The sequence below is a fragment of the Salmo trutta genome, chromosome 32, assembly GCF_901001165.1.
Source record: "Salmo trutta chromosome 32, fSalTru1.1, whole genome shotgun sequence".
Lineage (NCBI taxonomy): Eukaryota > Metazoa > Chordata > Actinopteri > Salmoniformes > Salmonidae > Salmo > Salmo trutta.
Genome location: NC_042988.1, coordinates 19,985,865 through 20,006,819, shown reverse-complemented (window position 1 = coordinate 20,006,819; position 20,955 = coordinate 19,985,865). Strand labels below are relative to the sequence as shown.

General features: G+C 44.6%; 1 protein-coding gene and 1 pseudogene across 1 annotated transcript; both read left to right on the top strand.

Moving 5' to 3' along the window:
* The first annotated feature begins 1,876 nt into the window (after positions 1–1,876).
* LOC115171351 (riboflavin-binding protein-like) lies at positions 1,877–8,589 on the top strand. Its single transcript, XM_029728079.1, has 6 exons — positions 1,877–2,050; positions 2,824–3,031; positions 3,202–3,295; positions 3,474–3,602; positions 3,732–3,828; positions 6,940–8,589. The coding sequence occupies exons 2-6, from the start codon at positions 2,869–2,871 to the stop codon at positions 7,309–7,311; spliced, it is 855 nt and encodes a 284-aa protein (XP_029583939.1). The 5' UTR covers positions 1,877–2,050; positions 2,824–2,868; the 3' UTR covers positions 7,312–8,589.
* Positions 8,590–8,655: 66 nt separating this feature from the next.
* Positions 8,656–19,217, top strand: LOC115170684 (peroxiredoxin-like; annotated as a pseudogene).
* The last annotated feature ends 1,738 nt before the right edge of the window (positions 19,218–20,955 follow it).

Genomic DNA, 20,955 nt, shown 5'->3' with positions numbered 1-20,955 from the left:
TAAAATCTGTAACCTACAAAAATGTGTAAAAAGTCAAAGTGTCTGAACACTTTCCAAAGGCACTGTATGTAAAGAGTTTCTTTTTTTGATCATATAGAGTATGTAACGCTGTAATTTCACAGAATATTTTTCAGATTATTTCTAGGGTCCAGTCTTGAGGAAGTAATACTCAGGCCACATTCTGTTGGCCTGGAATTCCAATCAGTCTGTATTTCACTTGTCATTGCGTGAGAGGTCAGGTTGTGTGTAGCCTCTCTTAGCTTACATAATCACACTACACAGCCTCTGAAAAGCAACACAGACTATACTAATATTTTTGATTTGTTTGGAAATTCAAAAGGGGGACTATGAATTAGTATTTTGAGTTGTCTTCCTCTTTAGTTGTCCACCACTTTTAAACCGATCAGAAAACAAAAGCCTAAGAAATGGGTCAGTGGATCAAAGCAAAGAATGTCTTGCAATTAGCGAGACAACAAGGATCGTTACACTGTTTGCCAACTCTAGGACTGGTTCCCGGCAACCTCGCGGTTAATTAAAAACAACAGTTCACAGCAATGCAAATCTCTGTCCCCCATTTCATTGGTCCCTGAATAGCTCCCACACAAAGGATATCATTATTCACCTTCTAATAGCCAAATGGAAATTGTTTCTGTCTGCCTCTCGCCCCCTCATCCTCGTAAATAAGTGCATTGTGAACAGCCTCTGATTATGAAACTGTCTAGTGAATTTGGGCCCATGTGAGGCAAATGTGTAGAATCCTCCTCCTATAGGATGATATGAATCTAGGCATTCTATAGGTCTACTATATGTTATGGCTCCATTAAGCTCCATCCTTTTCTTCTATGAATACACTTGAACTTAATACTGTACAATTGACTTATATAAGACTCAAGGTATTGCACACCAATGCTACCAAACCCAATGTCATGGATCAGAATGTCATTATCTTACTGCCATATCTCATTGTCATATCTTATTGTTATATAATTTCAGGTTCTTGGTTTTAGGCAATCGTGTCTAGGCCACAAGGAAGTCCATCTGCTGTGAAGAGGCCAAAAGGCTAGTGACGACACAGGGAGTCTGGGGCAGGGATTAGTTGGCACCCCGGGTCTGAGGGGGAGAGAGATTACAGGACAAGAGTACAGGACAGGATGAGCACTGGGCAAAGTGTCTGTTTGGATCTCTATTTTCACCAACGTACAGTAGGTCACACAGGCCCCAACATCAAAACATTGAAAAAAATGTATGCCTCATTGCAAAAATAAATTGAGTGTGGATTTTGCTGCAAGTGGCAGATTGAAGTTATTTGTGGGGCAATGGTTGTCAGCAGGGAGATGTATTCCAATGCTCTTAGCATATCATACAGTATCAAATCTCATCCTTCACCTCCCCTTCACACAAAGCCCTGACCTGTGGGTTTGTGGGAGGAGGGGAGGGCAGGTGACTCAGCACTTGAGGAGGATGCACTTATACCAAGGACAACGCCGCGCCAACACGTTCATATAGGACCCAATCAATTTGATGAATCCACTGACAACCATATCCTGGTGTTTTTCAGTAACTGGTGCTTGATACAGAATGACAGTACCTTTGATACAGAATGACACTACCTGGACATAATATGCTCAGGCCAAATCATTTAAAGGTCATCATATTACATGGTACAATACTGGATGGGAATACCTCCACACATATCTTTCTAATGTATATGATACAAATTAGTGTGTGTGTGTGTGTGTGTGTGTGTGTGTGTGTGTGTGTGTGTGTGTGTGTGTGTGTGTGTGTGTGTGTGTGTGTGATATGGATTACCAGCAAGCATGAGGTCGTAGGAGGAGGAGGTGGGGGAGGTGGCCAGGGGCTTAGATGTCCTTCAGTTAAACCAGTGAGAAACTGTCGTGCTGCCCCTGGGAAGAAGTGATCATAACAAGCAGTCAGCCCGGAGGAAGAGCTGCGTAGAGTGGTGCTGATTCGACGACGATTCCAAAGCTGAGGAGACACGTCGCACAAGACCAGGCAGAATCAATAGGAAAACGGTTTCTCCCACCGACAGGTAGGCTAAGGCAGGCGAGGAGTAAAGTATTGTTGTCGATAGTGGAAAATAAACAAATGGACACAGATGGCAAACTACGCAGTTGGGATGTTCTGGTGTTAAATCTTGTCATTCCAGATATTTTGTTTAAAGCTAATCAAACATGGTTTTACAGTAGCCTATCTTTGAATTTGTTCAAGTCTTAATTATTTTGTTGTGAAATTATTAGTTGATAGTTTAGTTTGTCAGGTATGGTCATCGTTTTACTGAAAGAAAGTCAGTCATTTGTAGGTTTGTAGCTGATAGTCTCATGTAGCCTACATATAGACGACCTACAATAAGTAGCCTACATTGTTATACATCTAACAAAGCAATTAGTAAACTCTGAAATGTGTTAAACATGTCTGTAACTCATTTTCTATAAAAAACTTAAACGGAAGTTCATAAGAAAATACCATATTTAGGATTTAATCAGGTATTGTTATGCATGCTTAGCGTTATCCAATGGCTAGATAGGCTATAGCTTAATATTTCACAGGCTGTGTCATACATCACACCAATCCTTGAACCTCCTTAATTAGGCTAGATGCTCCATGGCACGTCATTGAATACAAACTATGTTATGGACATACTAGACCGTTTTTGATCAGTGGTGGTTGATCTTACTCCCTTTTTGAGGGAAACATTCTCTTTAGTGCTATAGGCAATAGGGAAACATTCAAATGTCACATTATTTAAAAAACTGGTCTTCATATTGTATGGTTCACTGAACCCGCTTGTCTCCGCTGTCCAAGGTCCTGATTACAGCCGGCTAGCTGAACGTATCGCAGGTTGAAGAAATGGCTATCACGTCAAACTCCCTGCCATTGGTCTGTGCATATTTAGCGGCTACCTTGATTGGTCGCATTTTGTGTTTGGAGGGGGCGTGTCTACAGGACGGTAGACAGAAGACCACACCCAGCCAGGAACCTCACCTGAAAGAGTGCACAATCTATGCTGAGAGTGAGTGAGAGCACTGTGCTTTTAAAGACAACAACATGCATCGTCAAACCATGATAATGAGAGAAAACTGCTGTTGGAAGTTTGCTATCTAAATCCTCAATCCTCCTATGAGATGAGGTGTCTCCCCACACCCCATGGTCATAATCTATCCATATTGGTTCTCTCATCAGATGCATGTTGTTCAGAAGATGACATCCAGGATCTTATTCCCACGACCAGTGAGAAGAACAGCCCCTGGGACAAGTGTGGGAAACTGAGCCCGAAGTAAGTCTGCGATTTACAGCAGCCTTTGATCATGACTAGCTGATATAACCAATATTTTCAATCTATCACATCAAAGCCAACAGCCAACAGAGACAAAAGCATTGTACTGCTGGAGCAAAGCGAGAGTTACATGCTGTGGTCTACCCTCTCTCTCCCTCCCATCCATCTCTATGTCCAGGTGTGAGGACTTCCTGAAGCGTGTGACCTGTTTCTACCGTTGTTCCCCTGATGCAGCCCGCTGGCCACACTCTCACCTCCAGTCCTCCATGCAGGCCGTGCCACTGTGCCACAGCTTCTGCCGTGACTGGTGAGCTCACTACAATAACCTAGGGTCCCCAATGTAAACTGTACTGAAGGCGCTGGGCTAATCACATCATCCAGCAGTATCAAATGTTGATCTGTCATCTGGTCATTGCAACATAACATTTTTCTTCAGGTATGAGGCCTGCAGGATGGACATGACATGTGCTCGTAACTGGGCCAGAGACCCCAGAGGACAGAACTGCACTGGGAACTGTGTGCCGTATCAGCAGGTAGGCTATTGATTGGATGGGCAGCAGCCAGTCTCATGGGAGGGAGCCATGTTGAGTTGGCTGTAATGCTGTGTTGAGCAGTGTTTTAACCTTGTTATAAATATGTTTTTTTTATTTCAAAAAGAGATATTTAGACTCAACGATTCATTTCTTTGAGGAAGTTAAGAACCGTCCTAGTCTCTTTCTCCAGCTGTGTCTCTCAAGGCTAGGTTAGCAAAGAATCATGATACTGACACTGATACTGCTGGTCTCATTGGTCAGTGAGGGGTTAAGGACACAGAGGCTGGCTCAGTGGAATAAAGGAGGGGCTCTGCCAGGGGCGGACTGGGACCAGAATTCGGCCCTGGCATTTCTAACAAACCTGCCAATTTTTTTCCTTGAGGGCCCCACACGGTCCATTTTTTTATTTGAGGCCCCCACACCGGCCCATTTCTTTCCTCGAGGCCCCCACACCGGCCCATTTCTTTCCTCGAGGCCCCCACACCGGCCCATTTCTTTCCTCAAGGCCCCCATTATTAGCCAGATAATTATTATTTTGCGCAAAAAATCCAAGTTAGACAGGCCCAATGTGATAAAAATATGGTCCAGCCTATCTGGCATTTGCTCAGAATGCCAGCTGGCCAGTCTGCCCCTGGGCTCTGCTCTGTACTGCTCCACTGGACAGAGGAGGATATAAAAAGAGGCAGAGTGACCCAGGGCTTGTGCACAGCTGGGACCAACTGTGAACCTCCCAGTCACACACAAACATGCACACACACCAGAGGAGGCTGATGGGAGGAGATGTAAGGGGACGTGCTTATTGTAATGGCTGTATTGGAATGAATGGAATGGTACCAAACACATCAAACACATGGAAAAACAGCGGTTCCATTCCAGCCATTACAATGAGCCCGTCCTCCTATAGCTCCTCCCACCAGCCCCCTCTGACACACACACATAATCAGTGGTTGGATGTGATGATGAGAGGTGACAGGAGTGTGTGTATGTTTATGTGGAAGAGGCAGGTCAGGGAACCACAAATATACCAAATAAAAACGTAATTATTGTGAGGCCATTCAATTAAAGTTAAGCTGTTCTGAATATGAGGCCCTGCTATACAGAGACCTCCAAAAGACCCCAAAAGGAGGAGTCAGAATGTTAGAACAAAACAACTCACATCTAATAGAAATGTTGTTTACACAATAACAATATTTTCACAGATTTATAGTATTCATTAGTTTGACCCTTTGCTTAAGAGCAACTGACTTTGGAACTCAATTTGTGTCCAGGCATTTTAATGACAGCTCTTTTAATGATCTTCAGCTGTTCAAAAAACAATTATTTTAACATAGATAGTAAACAGGTTTGAGATAAACAGTTTGTAGGTTAGACTGGAAGGTTCAGTTTGATTCCTCATCAGACAAAGGAATTGGGAAGCGAACTGCACCTCACCCATTCACATGTCCTCCCTAATCGAGCTGACAACGCTTTAGTCTGCCTCAGGGCCACTGTACACAGCACAAGCAGGCTGCAAATAAATACACGGAAACACACACACTTGCACGTAGGCTACAGCACTCACATATAGGCTACACACACACACAAACAAACACATGCACATTCTGTACTCACATATAGGCTACACACACAAACACATGCAGATACTGCATTCACACATAAGCTAGACACACACAAAAACATTTGTACATGCACACACAATACTGCACACACACATACAAACCATCACAACGTCCCCCTGGCCCTTCTCCCAGGCTCCTCTCTGGCTTTCTCCCTCATCATCTGTAAGCTCTGCTGGCTCCTCTCCATCACCTCACTGGCCAGAGCAATGTTCTGGGGCTTCTTAACATCATCAACAAGGAAACCAACACTCTCTTCACACTCTCCACTCAAACACTGGTTCTGAAGTGGGCAGTGATTCTGCACTAACATGCACACAGACTGACAGCCTGTGTTGCGATAACAGCAGGTTGACGTTTCTTGGGATGAATCTTCTCCTTAAGGCAGAGCTGAGCGATTTCCTCTAGATCCAGCCAACGGCAAAGTAAAAATATTGTCTATATTATAAAACTGCATGAAAACAAATGTAAGGTTAGGGTTAGGCACTAGGGTTAGGCACTAGGGTTAGGCACATGACCATGGCCACCCCAGGAGAGGAGGCTAGTAATAAGACCAGCTAGTAGCTATCTGCTGCACAGTAACAGCGCTGTCCTTCTAACACAGTCAATATAGCAGTGCTTCCTAAATGTTCTGAGTGACTCATTCACTCCTTATCCCTCAGACAGACAGGATGAGAGAGGGGGAGAGGAGAGGGAGGAGAGAGGAGAGAGGAGAGTTGTAACGGTAGCATTTCTTACAAAGTGGTGATGACTCACTCCCCAGAGAATCAGAGCTTACAGATATAGGATCTTAATTTGACCTATAATGTCACAGCAAAATAATCATTCAGCAACAGGATTTAAATGCTTAGTCCATAATGTAGCTGGAGCTGTGGTTAAGCTATTATCTGGCCAAAAGTAGGCTACATGAAAAGTGTAATACTGTTAATATAATTGTGTGTTAGATTAGGTTTTCAGTTCATTTAAATAAGAAAGCTCATCTGCATTGCTTGCGGTGCAGGAAAATTCTCAGCAACAAAAGAGTGATCAAATTAAGATCCTCTGTAAATGTGTAGACCCACGGTGTCACTACCATTGTACTAATAAGCTTTTCCAATATCAAGCTTTTCTGAGAAATGTAGGCTTAGACTTCATGATGTTTTTTTGGGCCCTAAAACCTGAATTTGGATTAAAGTGAAGGGAAAAACATATTTATTTCCCTCAATCAGCTGGCTTTTAGATGACAGATGAAGCATGACTTTGTGTGCTGGTCCCCCGTGTCTCTAAAAGCCTTTCTCTGTATGATGAGGGCACTAATGGATGGGTGAGAGAGGGGTGGGAGTGGCAGCTGCTGCCTGGCAAATGCTTTGTTTTGTTTTGTCAGAAAAGGTACATATTTGTGTAATCAATAAGTGCCTTAATCAGAGGTATAATTTGCAACACACAGAAAAGATAAGGGTCCTATTGAATATAATGTCAAACTACACCTCCAATGATTTGCTCTTTGCTACAACAGATGTACCAGCATGGCCGGGACCTGTGTGAGAGCCTGTGGGGGGACGCCTTCATGACGGTGGAGGATGAGGAGGAGGAACGGGAGGGGGGTGAGGGTATTAGCAATGGTAATGGTGGACGTCCCTGTGGATGCCTGACCCTCAGCCCCTCGGACAGGGAGGTGATCGCTGCCCTCAGGGCCCTGGAGGAAGATCCAGAGGAGCTGGACACCACCAAGAGTGGCTTGCCTCAGTACCGTGCCCCCTGCCACACGCAGCCCCAGACCAAGCCTGCCACACTGCCCCTGCAGGCGCGGAGGAGCAACGGCAACATTGTGATGCGGAAACGCTCGGTTGTGGTGGATGATGTGGAGGGTAGTGGGAGTGGGCTGTAGATGAACTGACAGAATCTGATCTCTGAATCTGTAGCACTGTCCCCAAGCTGGGGTTGTCATATCTTGCTCCTATAACTAACCTTACCTCACATACTGTACCTCTCATCATTACGCACCATTATAACCCATCAATCAAATGTTGCTTAGAGACGCTCCATGTTTTGAAGTAATACCAAACATATAAACCATTATGACATGACATGCCCTTAACACTGTGTAAATAATGTACGAATAGTGACATTGACCGTAACATTATTCTGAAAGGTAAAACAATCAACAGCTAGCAACAAAGTGTATAACATCATGTTGTATTACAGTCTGTTGTTACATGGTACTTGGCCCAGGGACTGCAGTTGAAAGTTAGCCGGCTGGCTAAAACTTGCACATTTATACAGTAGTAATGTTGATTAATGTCCACTGTCCCTGTAAAAGTAAATGTAATAAAGTAAAGTAGTTGCTAAAACAGGTGACACCATTCATGATCGCCATCAATGTTTGGCATGTAATTGTCAGTCATGTATGTTCATTATAAACATATGCAGTCTTGCAGCTACATTAGTAGGCCTACAAATGAAAATATCTATCATCTTGTAAGGCGCCTGGGACTGCCTCGGTGCATATCATACTGTAGAGTTGTGTTTACCCATCAGTAGACTGCAGGAGTTTCTAAACTGCAGTTGTGTAACTTTGCCATCAGACTAGGCATACAGGAGATACGTATCCATACTGAAGCTTCCACAATTCCTCTATTCCTCAATCCTAAACACCTTTTTTAGACATACCTGTACAACTGTCAACATGCTTGGCATATTTTACTATCGTGATATAACGTAATGTACTACTGTTTTCTTGTCATGAAATGTTTGATAGTGGAGGAGGGAGGTAGGGTGTTTGTGATGGTGGTGCAGAGCCACATCATTAGAGTGGTTGCCATCCTGCAACCATAGGAGTCAGCTGTAAAAATGATGAAGTATTCTTTATAGCTGGAGGAAGTCTTGAATTTCAGAAAGAGAATCTGCGCAAAGGACAGACTTAGACTGCTGATGTAGAAACATGACTCATGCCAGTAAGGCTTTTGTGTTCATTTGATAATGCATCAGAACTCCATTCAGGCAATGTCATTCAAGATGCTGTGAAGTAGAATTAGAGCCAAACTCTATAGAATGTCTAAAGAATGGAGGACCAAAAGGGAACCTGTTTGTCTGAGTGTGATAAGAATACATATTTGGTGTTCTTTTGTTTCTTGACATCCTCAATAAACACTGGATTTCAAAATCATTCCATTGGTATTTTCTATTGTGTTGTTATTAGAGCCATTGCCAGATCAAAATACATAGCAAATATATGTGTTCTGTGTTCTCCATATGCAGCACTTTCCAACCGTTTGACCTGTCACCTCAGGATAAGAACACTGTGTATTCCAAGGATGATGTCATCACCCAACATGGCCGCAGGGTCAGTCCACCTCTGATGTTCTCACCAGTCCAGCTCAAGCTGGCTGACAGCTTGACAGTTTGATTATGGGAGTGAATAAATATAGTATATGTATTGTTCATATTACAAAGGCGCCACACCAGCAGTTAAAGCCTTCATTATGGTTGATTTAAAATAATAATGTCCCACTCAAATTAGCAGTATGAGGCCACACTGTGTGTGTGTGTGTGTGTGTGTGTGTGTGTGTGTGTGTGTGTGTGTGTGTGTGTGTGTGTGTGTGTGTGTGTGTGTGTGTGTGTGTGTGTGTGTGTGTGTGTGTGTGTGTGTGTGTGTGTGTGTGTGTGTGTGTGTGTGTGTGTGTGCGTGTGTGTTTTGGGGCTCCCGAGTGGCGCAGCGGTCTAAGGCACTGCATCTCAGTGTTAGAGGCGTCACTACAGACCCTGGTTAGATTCCAGGATGTATCAAAACCGGCGTGATTGGGAGTCCCATAAGGTGGCGCACAACTGGCCCAGCGTCGTCCAGGTTTGGCCGGGGTAGGTCGTCATTGTAAATAAGAATTTGTTCTTAACTGACTTGCCTAGTTAAATAAAGGTTAAATAAATGAAAAGTCTGTGTGTGTGCACTTGCAGGAGGCTAATACAAACAATACAAAAAAGTTGTTTGTCATTATAGCTATAATCATATCAATAATACCACAAAGTACTACTGGACATTTTCCTGCCTAAAGGATAGACAGCAAAACACAGCCTGCTCCACCCTCTCCAATTCTCCTGCCAAAAGGATAGACAGCAAAACACAGCCTGCTCCACCCTCTCCAATTCTCCTGCACATTATCAAGGCACACTCTCCATCCCTCCGTTCTTCTGTATAATTCCTAGATAGATCATGATAGATCATGTTTCTGCCCATGTACAGTACATTATAGGAATATTATAAACACAATGTATAGGCAACTGACAAAATAATGGAAACACTTGAGTAAATTAAGGATTTAAAGTACACTGCTCAAAAAAATAAAGGGAACACTAAAATAACACATCCTAGATCTGAATGAATGAAATAATCTTATTAAATACTTTTTTCTTTATATAGTTGAATGTGCAGACAACAAAATCACACAAAAATAATTCATGGAAATCCAATTTATCAACCCATGGAGGTCTGGATTTGGAGTCATACTCAAAATTAAAGAGGAAAACCACACTACAGGTTGATCCAACTTTGATGTAATGTCCTTAAAACAAGTCAAAATGAGGCTCAGTAGTGTGTGTGGCCTCCACGTGCCTGTATGACCTCCCTACAACGCCTGGGCATGCTTCTGATGAGGTGGCGGATGGTCTCCTGAGGGATCTCCTCCCAGACCTGGACTAAAGCATCCACCAACTCCTGGACAGTCTGTGGTGCAACGTGGCGTTGGTGGATGGAGCGAGACATGATGTCCCAGATGTGCTCAATTGGATTCAGGTCTGGGGAACGGGCGGGCCAGTCCATAGCATCAATGCCTTCCTCTTGCAGGAACTGCTGACACACTCCAGCCACATGAGGTCTAGCATTGTCTTGCATTAGGAGGAACCATGGGCTAACTGCACTAGCATATGGTCTCACAAGGGGTCTGAGGATCTCATCTCGGTACCTAATGGCAGTCAGGCTACCTCTGGCGAGCACATGGAGGGCTGTGCGGCCCCCCAAAGAAATGCCACTCCACACCATGACTGACCCACCGCCAAACCGGTCATGCTGGAGGATGTTGCAAGCAGCAGAACTTTCTCCACTGCGTCTCCAGACTCTGTCACGTCTGTCACATGTGCTCAGTGTTAACCTGCTTTCATCTGTGAAGAGCACAGGGCGCCAGTGGCGAATTTGCCAACCTTGGTGTTCTCTGGCAAATGCCAAATGTCCTGCACGGTGTTAGGCTGTAAGCACAACCCCCACCTGTGGACGTCGGGCCCTCATACCACCCTCATGGAGTCTGTTTCTGACCGTTTGAGCAGACACATGCACATTTGTGGCCTGCTGGAGGTCATTTTGCAGGGCTCTGGCAGTGCTCCTCCTGCTCCTCCTTGCACAAAGGCGGAGGTAGCGGTCCTGCTGCTGGGTTGTTGCCCTCCTATGGCCTCCTCCACGTCTCCTGATGTACTGGCCTGTCTCCTGGTAGCGCCTCCATGCTCTGGACACTACGCTGACAGACACAGCAAACCTTCTTTCTTATTTAAATGAACTGAAAACCTAGTCTAACACACATTATAGTCAAAAAATAAATCATATGGAATAAGGTTTTGAAGTGTCTTTCCTAAAAGTTCAAAGATGAAACATGATAATTGTAATCAGAAGACACTATTAACATCTAAATATTATTGGTAACAGAATAAATAACAGAATAATAACTGCAGATTAAATAGTGCTGTAATTGAAAATTGTAATCCAATATAGGTTACTGCATGTTAGCAGATACCCATAGACTTACAATCATTGACCTTACGCTAGTTAGCATTGGCTTGCGAAACTTCCTCTTAACTTCCTTTATTCTGAACACAGAGGCATAAAAATGGTATCCACGAGTTCATTTGACTCTGCCAAAATACCAAAGTATGCATTTAAGAGTTAGAATTTAATTTGTACCCTATATTGTGATTCTCACCAATGTTGTGGTCTTCTCACACTATTCAAACAACACAATTCAATAAACGGCTTATGAAGCTCTCTAAGCCTATAGATCACATAGGCTATTTAAAACAAATAATCTTGTAACGCCCTGGCCATAGAGAGGGGTTTTTTGTTCTTTATTTTGGTTAGGCCAGGGTGTTACATTGGGTGGGCGTTCTATGTTCTGTTTCTATGTGTTTGTATTTCTTTGTTTTGGGCCGTGTGTGGCTCCCAAATCAGGCACAGCTGTAGTTCGTTGCTGTTGATTGGGAGTCACACATAAGTGCATGTTTTTCCGTTGGGGTTTTGTGGGTAATTGTTTCTGTTTAGTGTGTTTCACCTGACAGGACTGTGTTGGCTGTCAGTTCCTTGTTTTGTTTGAATAGTGTTACAGCAATAATTAAATATGTTGAACACTAACTCCGCTGCATTTTGGTCTTCTTCCGACGACAGCCCTTACAGAATTACCCACCAAACCAGGACCAAGCAGCGGAGGAGGAAGGAGCAACAGGAGAACAGCTTGATGGACTCGTGGACATGGGAACAGATACTGGATGGAGAGGGACCATGGACTCAGGCTGGGGAGTATGGACTCAGGCTGGGGAGTATCGCCTCCCGCAGTGGGAGATTGAAGCGGAGAGGCGATATTATGAGGAGAGAGAGCGCAACGAGCACGAGAGGCAGCCCCAATAATTTTTTTGGGGGGAGCACACGGGACAGTCAGCGGAGCCGAGGTCGGAAACAGAGCCAGTCGGTTTGACATTGGAGGTGAGTGAGGGGTACGAGGCAAAGACTGTGAAGGAGTTAATGGGGAAATTAAAGGAGAGAGAGAGATGAGAGAGCTGCTAGTTTGGTGCATAAGGCACGGCATTCGCCCTACGGAGCGTGTCGTGGAAATGATGTCACCTGAGGCAGCTCTCCATACTCATCCTGAGGTGCGTGCTGGTTGTCTGGTGAAGACTGTGCCTACGCCCAGAAACAGGCCTCCTGCATGTCTTCCCATCCTGGTCAAGCCCGTGCCTCCTCCACGGACCAGTCCTCCAGTGGGTCTCCCCATCCTGGTCAAGCCCGTGCCTCCTCCACGGACCAGTCCTCCAGTGGGTCTCCCTATCCTGGTCAAGCCTGTGCCTCCTCCATGGACCAGTCCTCCAGTGGGTCTCCCCATCCTGGTTCGTCCCATGCCTCCTCCAAGGACCAGTCCTCCGGTGGATCCCTCCACCCTGGTCTCTCCTGTGCCGCCTCAGACAGGCCTCCAGCGGGTTTCCCCAGCCTGGTGAGTCCAGGGCCTGCGCCCAGAGCCAGGCCTCCTTCATGTCTCCCCAGCCTGGTGAATCCTGAGCCGGAGCTGCCAGAGTGGCCCGTCTGCCTGGAGCTGCCATCGCCTCCCGCCAGCCGGGCGCAACAAGGGTCGCCCACCAGACCTTCGGCGCGGCCAGGTGCGCCACCTAAGAGGGCGACGCCAAGGGTGGGGCAGAGGCTACGTCCCGCACCTGAGCCGCCGCCGTAAGAGGGCCCACCCAGACCCTCCCCTTCAGTGTCAGGTTTTGCGGCCGGAGTCCGCACCTTGGGGGGGGGGGGTACTGTAACGCCCTGGCCATAGAGAGGGGTTTTTTTTCTTTATTTTGGTTAGGCCAGGGTGTTACATTGGGTGGGCGTTCTATGTTCTGTTTCTATGTGTTTGTATTTCTTTGTTTTGGGCCGTGTGTGGCTCCCAAATCAGGCACAGCTGTAGTTCGTTGCTGTTGATTGGGAGTCACACATAAGTGCATGTTTTTCCGTTGGGGTTTTGTGGGTAATTGTTTCTGTTTAGTGTGTTTCACCTGACAGGACTGTGTTGGCTGTCAGTTCCTTGTTTTGTTTGAATAGTGTTACAACAATAATTAAATATGTTGAACACTAACTCCGCTGCATTTTGGTCTTCTTCTGACGACAGCCCTTACAAATCTTAACTGAAGACACAGACACTACTGTGCAGCCGTCTTCATCGACCTGGCCAAGGCCTTCGACTCTGTCAATCACAGCATTCTTATCGGCAGACTCAATACCCTTGGTTTCTCAAATGACTGCCTCGCCTGGTTCACCAACTACTTCTCAGAGTTCAGTGTGTCAAATCGGAGGGCCTGTTGTCCGAACCTCTGGCAGTCTCTATGGAGGTGCCACAGGGTTTAATTCTCGGGCCGACTCTTTTCTCTGTATACATCAATGATGTCGCTCTTGTAGCTGGTGATTCTCTGATCCACCTCTACGCAGACAACACCATTCGGTACTGGCCCTTCTTTGGACACTGTGTTAACAACCCTCCAGACGAGCTTCAATGCCATACAACACTCCTTCCATGGCCTCTAATTGCTCTTAAATGCAAGAAACTAAATGCATGCTCCTCAACCGATCGCTGCCCGCACCTGCCCGCCCGTCCAGCATCACTACTCTGGATGGTTCTGACTTAGAATACGTGGACAACTACAAATACCTAGGTGTCTGGTTAGACTGTCAACTCTCTTTCCAGACTCACATTAAGCATCTCCAATTCAAAATTAAATCTAGAATCGGCTTCCTATTTCGCAACAAAGCATCCTTCACTCATGCTGCTAAACATACCCTCATAAAACTGACTATCCTATCGGTCCTTGACTTCGGTTTGACTTGTTTGTGCGGCATAGACATTTTCTGGTATTTTTTTATTTCTGCCAATGAAACATGGGACCAACACTTTAAATGTTGCATTCATATTTTTGTTCAATGTAGTTATACACATGTTGCGTTCAACGAATCAGCATGTCGGACATTTCCGAGTTTCCTAGTACCGATTAGGATGAGTGCGGCATATCCCCCCAAAAGACAGTAACCTACAGTAGGAAGATGGGCAGAAACTACTTCTCCAATAGAAATCCCGACCACATTTGTAGGCGATGTCATGGCGACATTTGCTAGCTAAGCTCATGCGCAGAAACCGGGTCTAACGCTCTTCTCGCGCCAAACTGCGCATGTGCATGCCGTCAGTTCAAAGGCACACCTTGGATATAAAGTTGTTTTTGACGAAAATGTAAACGTGTCAGTTCGACACTTTCACGAAGTTCAGGTAATAATATGTTAAACTACTTAAGACACTGACTCGAATCTAGGTTGTGCCCTTAGATTTAGAAAATTAACAACTAAGGAAGAACTTTTCAGTTCTCTCATTGACTTCTCAAACCTCGGCCTAGTCTGCTTGGTCATTTTCCCGGAAGTCTCGCGATGTTGTGTCTCTGGGTTTAGAAACTGTGATATACATTTTCCGCGATTGATAACGTCAATCAAATTCTTCACTTAGAGAAAGCTGAGAAAGCCTATTCTCGCGGGATTTGCAGTTGTTGATCAACTTTATTACTATGTCCGTGTTCTGACAGCAGTAATGGCCTAGTCTATCTGTTACCACTTAATTGTGCACTTTCTTTGACACAAACTCAGACACCTGTACTATTTCTTCTTACTTGTGGCAGTGACCTGAGAAAGTAGCCATAACATATGTACCTCTACACTCTACTGACAGTCAAACGGACACTATTAAACTGCTGACAGACTAGGTAGAGTAGGCTACACTGTAGAGAGGGGCAATAGATCAGACAGCCTAAGTTAGTTTGGTTGTTGTCTGTGTGTGAAATGCAGTGTTATTTTATTAGGCTATTGTAAACTACACGTTTTATCTTACAATATTTGGAATGCAGTAGATTGATAGAATAACAGTTTAACCAAATGTAACTGTTTCCTTTAATGTTTAATACCAGCTTTAACTCTACCAAACTCTTATCTGAAGTTCTTGTTTCATGATAAAGATTTCTGAGACAGATTTCTGGTTTTATTTGGTAATCAGAACAATTAGTATTCTGTGTTTGATTCTCCTCTGCTACTTTCTTGCTGTGTCATGTGGGGGGAAATCCTCTGCCCACAGGTCTGAGATGATCTATTCAAAGCCTAAAGTAACAATTATAAAAATGTGATGTGAGTTAAAAATAATACATTGGATATGATTATAATATCCCTCTGTTATATAATGTTTTAAGTACATTTTTCTCAAGGTCATTATCTGCAGTTTAGTTCCCCTTTGGAGCAGTGAGTTCAGTGAACTGTCCTATCGTCGCAGCAATGGGTACTTGAAAAGAAGCTTGTGTGTAAATATTATGGTGTCCTTCATTGAGAGGTTGCATGAGAACTTTACAAAGAAACCCATTCCTCAACCTCAAGCATGACTGTGCAGTGTGTCATGTGCTTCAGGCATGTGCTCGAGTGTTTTGAGGCAGACAATAGTGTTGTCAAAGATTACTGACTCTCAACAACAGGTTTTCATGTCTCAAGAAATCCGAATGTCAGATTTCTTAGTCCACACACTTTCATTTTTGTCAGTGTGGCTAAGCTTATAGTACTCAATCATGAATTTCACTTTTAAGCTCAATGAATGCCCTTCTTGAAATATTAAGTCTATTGGCCTGTAATTCCGCTAACCAAGGTTTTCCACTCTGATTCACGTCAGGTGAATCAGAGTGGCCAGCCAGTCCCAGAGTTCACTGCTACAGCCGTAGTGGACGGACAGTTCAAAGAGGTCATGCTGTCCTACTACAGAGGCTTCACTTTGGTGTGAAATCAACTACACACAAACACAAAAGTACATTAAAACTCAACATTTCTCAGACTTAAATCTCTGCTTATGTCACGTCCTGACCAGCAGAGGGCGTAATTGTGTTAGTCTTGGTCAGGATGTGGCAGGGGGTTTGTGTTTGTTAAATGTTGTGTGGGTGATTGGACTCCCAATTGAAGGCAGGTGTGTTGAGTTGCCTTTGATTGGGAGTCCTATATAGGAGTGTGTGTTTTTCTTTGGGGTTGTGGGTAGTTGTTTTTGCACTGCGTTTAGTTAGCCTGCAAAACTTTTGCTGTATTGTTTTTGTTCTTGTATAGTGTTCTTTCTATTAAATTCAAGATGACGAACACTAACTCTGCTGCATTTTGGTCCTTTCCTGAAGACAGCTGTGACAGAATTACCCACCAAACCAGGACCAAGCAGCAGAGGAACGAGGAGGAAGGATGGACGTGGGCAGAGATAAGGAGGAGCGTTTCCAGGGCTATGGAAGAGTTTAGTAAACTCGAGAGGCAGCCCCAAGAATTTTTTTTGGGGGGGGCACAAGGGCAGTTTTGCGGGGCAAGAATGGAGCCCCAGGCCAGCTCCCCGCACTAGCATGGAGGTGCGTGTCTCCAGGCTGGCACGTCCAGTACCAGCCCCACGCATCAGGCGTCTAGTGTGTCAGCCCAGCCTTGCCAGTCAGGAGTCGCCAGAGCTGCCCGCCTGCCAGTCAGGAGTCGCCAGAGCTGCCCGCCTGCCAGTCAGGAGTCGCCAGAGCTGCCCGCCTGCCAGTCAGGAGTCGCCAGAGCTGCCCGCCTGCCAGTCAGGAGTCGCCAGAGCTGCCCGCCTGCCAGTCAGGAGCGGCCCGCCTGCCCTCCGGGTCTGCCAGAGCGGCCCGCCTGTCCTCCGGCCCAGCCCGAGCGGTCCGTCTGCCAGGGTCAGCCCGAGCGGCCCGTCTGCCCGGCGCAGCTATCGGCACCACCGAAGTGGGCGACGCCGAAGGTGGAGCGGTCCACGTCCCGCACCTGAGCCACCTCCAGGATAGGTGGGTTGGGGAGGAAGGGTGTAGCACAGTGCCGTCGTTGACGGTAGCCACCCTCCCTTCCCTCCCTTATTGTTTAGGGGTTGTTGTTTATTGGGTTTTGTTGGGGTATTGGGGATTTTTTGTTGTGTTTTCTTTTTTAAGGTGCATTACGGGGTCTGCACCTTGAGGGGGGGTACTGTCACATCCTGACCAGCAGAGGGAGCAATTGGATTAGTTTTGGTCAGGATGTGGCAGGGTTTTTGTGTGTGTGAATGGTTGTGTTGGTGATTAGGACTCCAAATTGAAGGCAGGTGTGTTGAGTTGCCTTTGATTGGGAGTCCTATATAGGAGTGTGTGTTTTTCTTTGGGGTTGTGGGTAATTGTTTCTTGTTTAGGGTGGTTGCACCTGACAGGACTGTTGGCTGTCAGTTTCCTTGTTTTTGTTCTTGTATAGTGTTCTTTCTATTAAATTCAAGATGACGAACACTAACTCTGCTGCATTTTGGTCCTTTCCTGAAGACAGCTGTGACAGCTTTGCTATACACATCCCATGGTGTTGAGGTTAAGACATGGAAGCAGATTTTTAACTATTTGGCAAATTACCATAAACCGTATGCAATACTTTTGAAATCCCATTTGTCTTTTCTCCCTAAGGGAAGTATGTGGTGCTGTTTTTCTACCTGCTGGACTTCACATTTGTTTGCCCCACTGAGATTGTGGCCTTCAGTGAACGTGCTGAGGAGTTCAGGAAGAGTGACTGAGATCCTAGCAGCCTCTACAGACTCCCACTTCAGTCACCTGGCCTGGTGAGACCATTATCTATACTAGGGTCATATATGCAAATACTGCTATAGGAAAACAAACCAGAATCTTGTCCTCTACTGTCCTTTTGTATAATCTGTTTTTATTTCATTATTTTGCATATTGCTGCGTATATCTAATTTAATACCCCAACTTGTGGCTATTGTTAGATAATCATTTTCATGTTTGTGAAGAGGAATCCAGGAAGTAAATGCACTAGGCTGCATAGGGTCCTGAAGCCCCACCCTGCCCAGAGTTAAGCTTCTCCTGTCAGCCTGTGTAGCTGTGATAAGACCCTGGAAGACTGACTGAGTCGGTTTGCAGCTCCAGATACACAGCAGATGTGTAGCGGCCACTGTTCAAGTAATCAATAATCATGCAGGCAGGCAGTGCATTTGCCTACAGTCCTGTATTTATTGTATGTGTAATTGAGATTCTCTCTCTCCCCCTCCTGTGCAGGATCAACACAGAGAGGAAACACGGAGGGCTGGGCCCCATGAAGGTCCCTCTGCTGGCTGACCCCACCCAGGCCATCTCCAGGGACTACGGAGTGCTGAAGGAGGATGAGGGCATAGTTTGTTACCAAGCTCTGGGACAAGTCTTATAATCCTATTCCCTCTCTCTCTCACTCCCAGCTGCCCATTTACTGACCTTTATACAGTGCTCAGCCCTAAACCTTTTCTAACCTTCCTCCCTACTGTCCAGAGGTCGGTTTGTGATTTATGATATAGGCATCCTAAGGCAGATCCCCATCAACGACCTGCCAGTGGCGTGCTCTGTGGATGAGACACTGCGCCTGGTGCAGGCCTTCCAGCACACTGACATGTTTGGAGAGGGTAAGCGGAGGAGGGGACAGAGAGCAAGTTGGGGATTTAGAGTAGGATGTGTTGACGTCTCAGGACATGGCAGGAGACTCATATTGTTAGGCACCAATAGACCTCCATTGTATGCACTCTAGTGCTACTTGACCTCTTGCCCCTCTTCAGCTCAGTTCCAATTCTTATTAGAATATACAGTAGATTTAGTGAGCAAATGTGTTTGATATACACTGTATGGTCACAGGGCAGATGTGTGACTTGTTTCTCTTTACAGTGTGCCCAGCAGGATGGAGACCCGGTCATCCAGAAGAGCAAGGAGTTTTTCTCCAAACAGAACTGATCCCTCCACACCTCCTTAGAGGTGCTACGTCTATACAGCGTACTAACTGAGCACTTACTGTTGTTAGCTGGATCGCTGACTGACTGAGTCTGCTGATCGCATTGATTCTGTGTAAACTACGCTGTCAGTGGGGATGTGTTTTGTGAGATTTCTTGAAAATTATATTATTTGTGTATTAGGCTTGATGTTGATTCCATCATGGGGCTTATTTTACTGCTGTTCTCTAATGATTTTTTTTTTATATACTTATCTAACTTTTACTTAACACTTATTTTTATTAAAACTGCATTGTTGGTTAAGGGCTTGTAATTAAGCATTTCACTGTAATGTCTACACCTGTTGTATTCGGTGCATGTGACAAATAACATTTGATTTGATTACAATTCAAACAGTGCCATGTGAGTATTTTGTTGATGAACTGGAATGTTAATAGAAAAGCTGAATTTCTAGCTAAATTGTTCTCTAGTTTTGTAGTGATGAGGCATTTGGAAGTTGCTTTTGCCTTTTTAAAGAAAATATAGTTTAAAACCAAGTGTTTTATTCAGTACTTTTATATTGGAATATGACATGAACACTGGTATAGAGTTAATAGTAAGCTTTAGTTACTAACCACTAGATGGTGCTATGCACACATTCAACAAGCAATGTCCCTGTTTTTCTGGAAGACTGGTTTTGTATAGGTTTTGTTAATTGATACAATACAAACAAATTAGTCTTAAAGAGCAACTGCCCCTAAAAAACAACTTCTCATTTAGAAAACAGCCTATGTGGCGTTGAGTCAGACATTTATTCTACTGTCTAAATTTAGTATAATGTGTAAATAGGATAATTTTGGTCATAGCCTCATCCAAAACGGACTTTTGTGGGACTTGTGGTCGTGACTGCATCACAATGTAAATGAAGGTTGGGTTTGTTTCAATCCTGCTCACAGCTGGCAGCACCAAGTAATCATTCATTCGGAGTGCAGCTGTATGTGACCAGATTGTAATGCCTGTGCTTGGATTGACTTTGGATATACTGTACCAATGGGGCTAGTTAGGGGCCATTGCTAAATTACACAATGTACATGGGACAATGTGTAAAAATTCCAATAGCTGCAAATTTCAATGACTTAAACACATCAAACCAACTATAAATTGTAGAAATGATAATACAAAAATGTAAAACATGATGAGAACTAAAAGGTGTACAACATGAAAATATTTGCATTTACATTGTGTAATTCATTGACAGTCCCCAACTTGCCCTGGAGATAGGCTATCCAAGGTCAAACCAACTTTGCCACAGTCGGACACCAGTCGGCTGAAGCTAATTGGCAAAATAGTTTGGTAACTCTTCCCACCTGCGAACACACACACACACACACACACACACCCACATCAAACCACACCCTGATATCAACTCATGTTTTGAATTCAGTCATGGCCGCAAGCATTTCTTAATTAACCTAATCTAAAACGAGGCCTGATCAGGAAGTGTAGTTGCCCTTTTAAAGGTTTTATATTATAATATATTATAAACATTCTCTATTTTTGAATGACCCCACTTGTTATGACCAAACTGCTTCTTGTATCTCCCAGGGTGATAGTGAGCCCTGCATGTCTCAGAAGAGGTTATAATCTGTTCCCTGTGTTCCAGAGGTCATTAATGGTGAGCTGCACAGTGTACACTGCATATCAACTCCATTCTATTACAACTTAACTTACTCCTCTAGTGACACATGGGACTGAGAAACCAGACATTATGTAGACCACTACTTATCACAAATTGACTGTCTTTAAAAGATTATGGGATTACCTCCCTCGGTTTTAGATGGAAAAAGTTTGTAGTAGCGTTTTAGACGATACATATTGAAGTCCCATGTCGCCTTTACATAGACATTCAGCATGCAAAATCCCATTCAGTCTGCATTGTCCTACGTAGGCCTAAATGTCTTCGGAAATGAGTTATGTAATTATTGAAAGAAGCTCAGATGGCCATGGTGAGGTGGGAG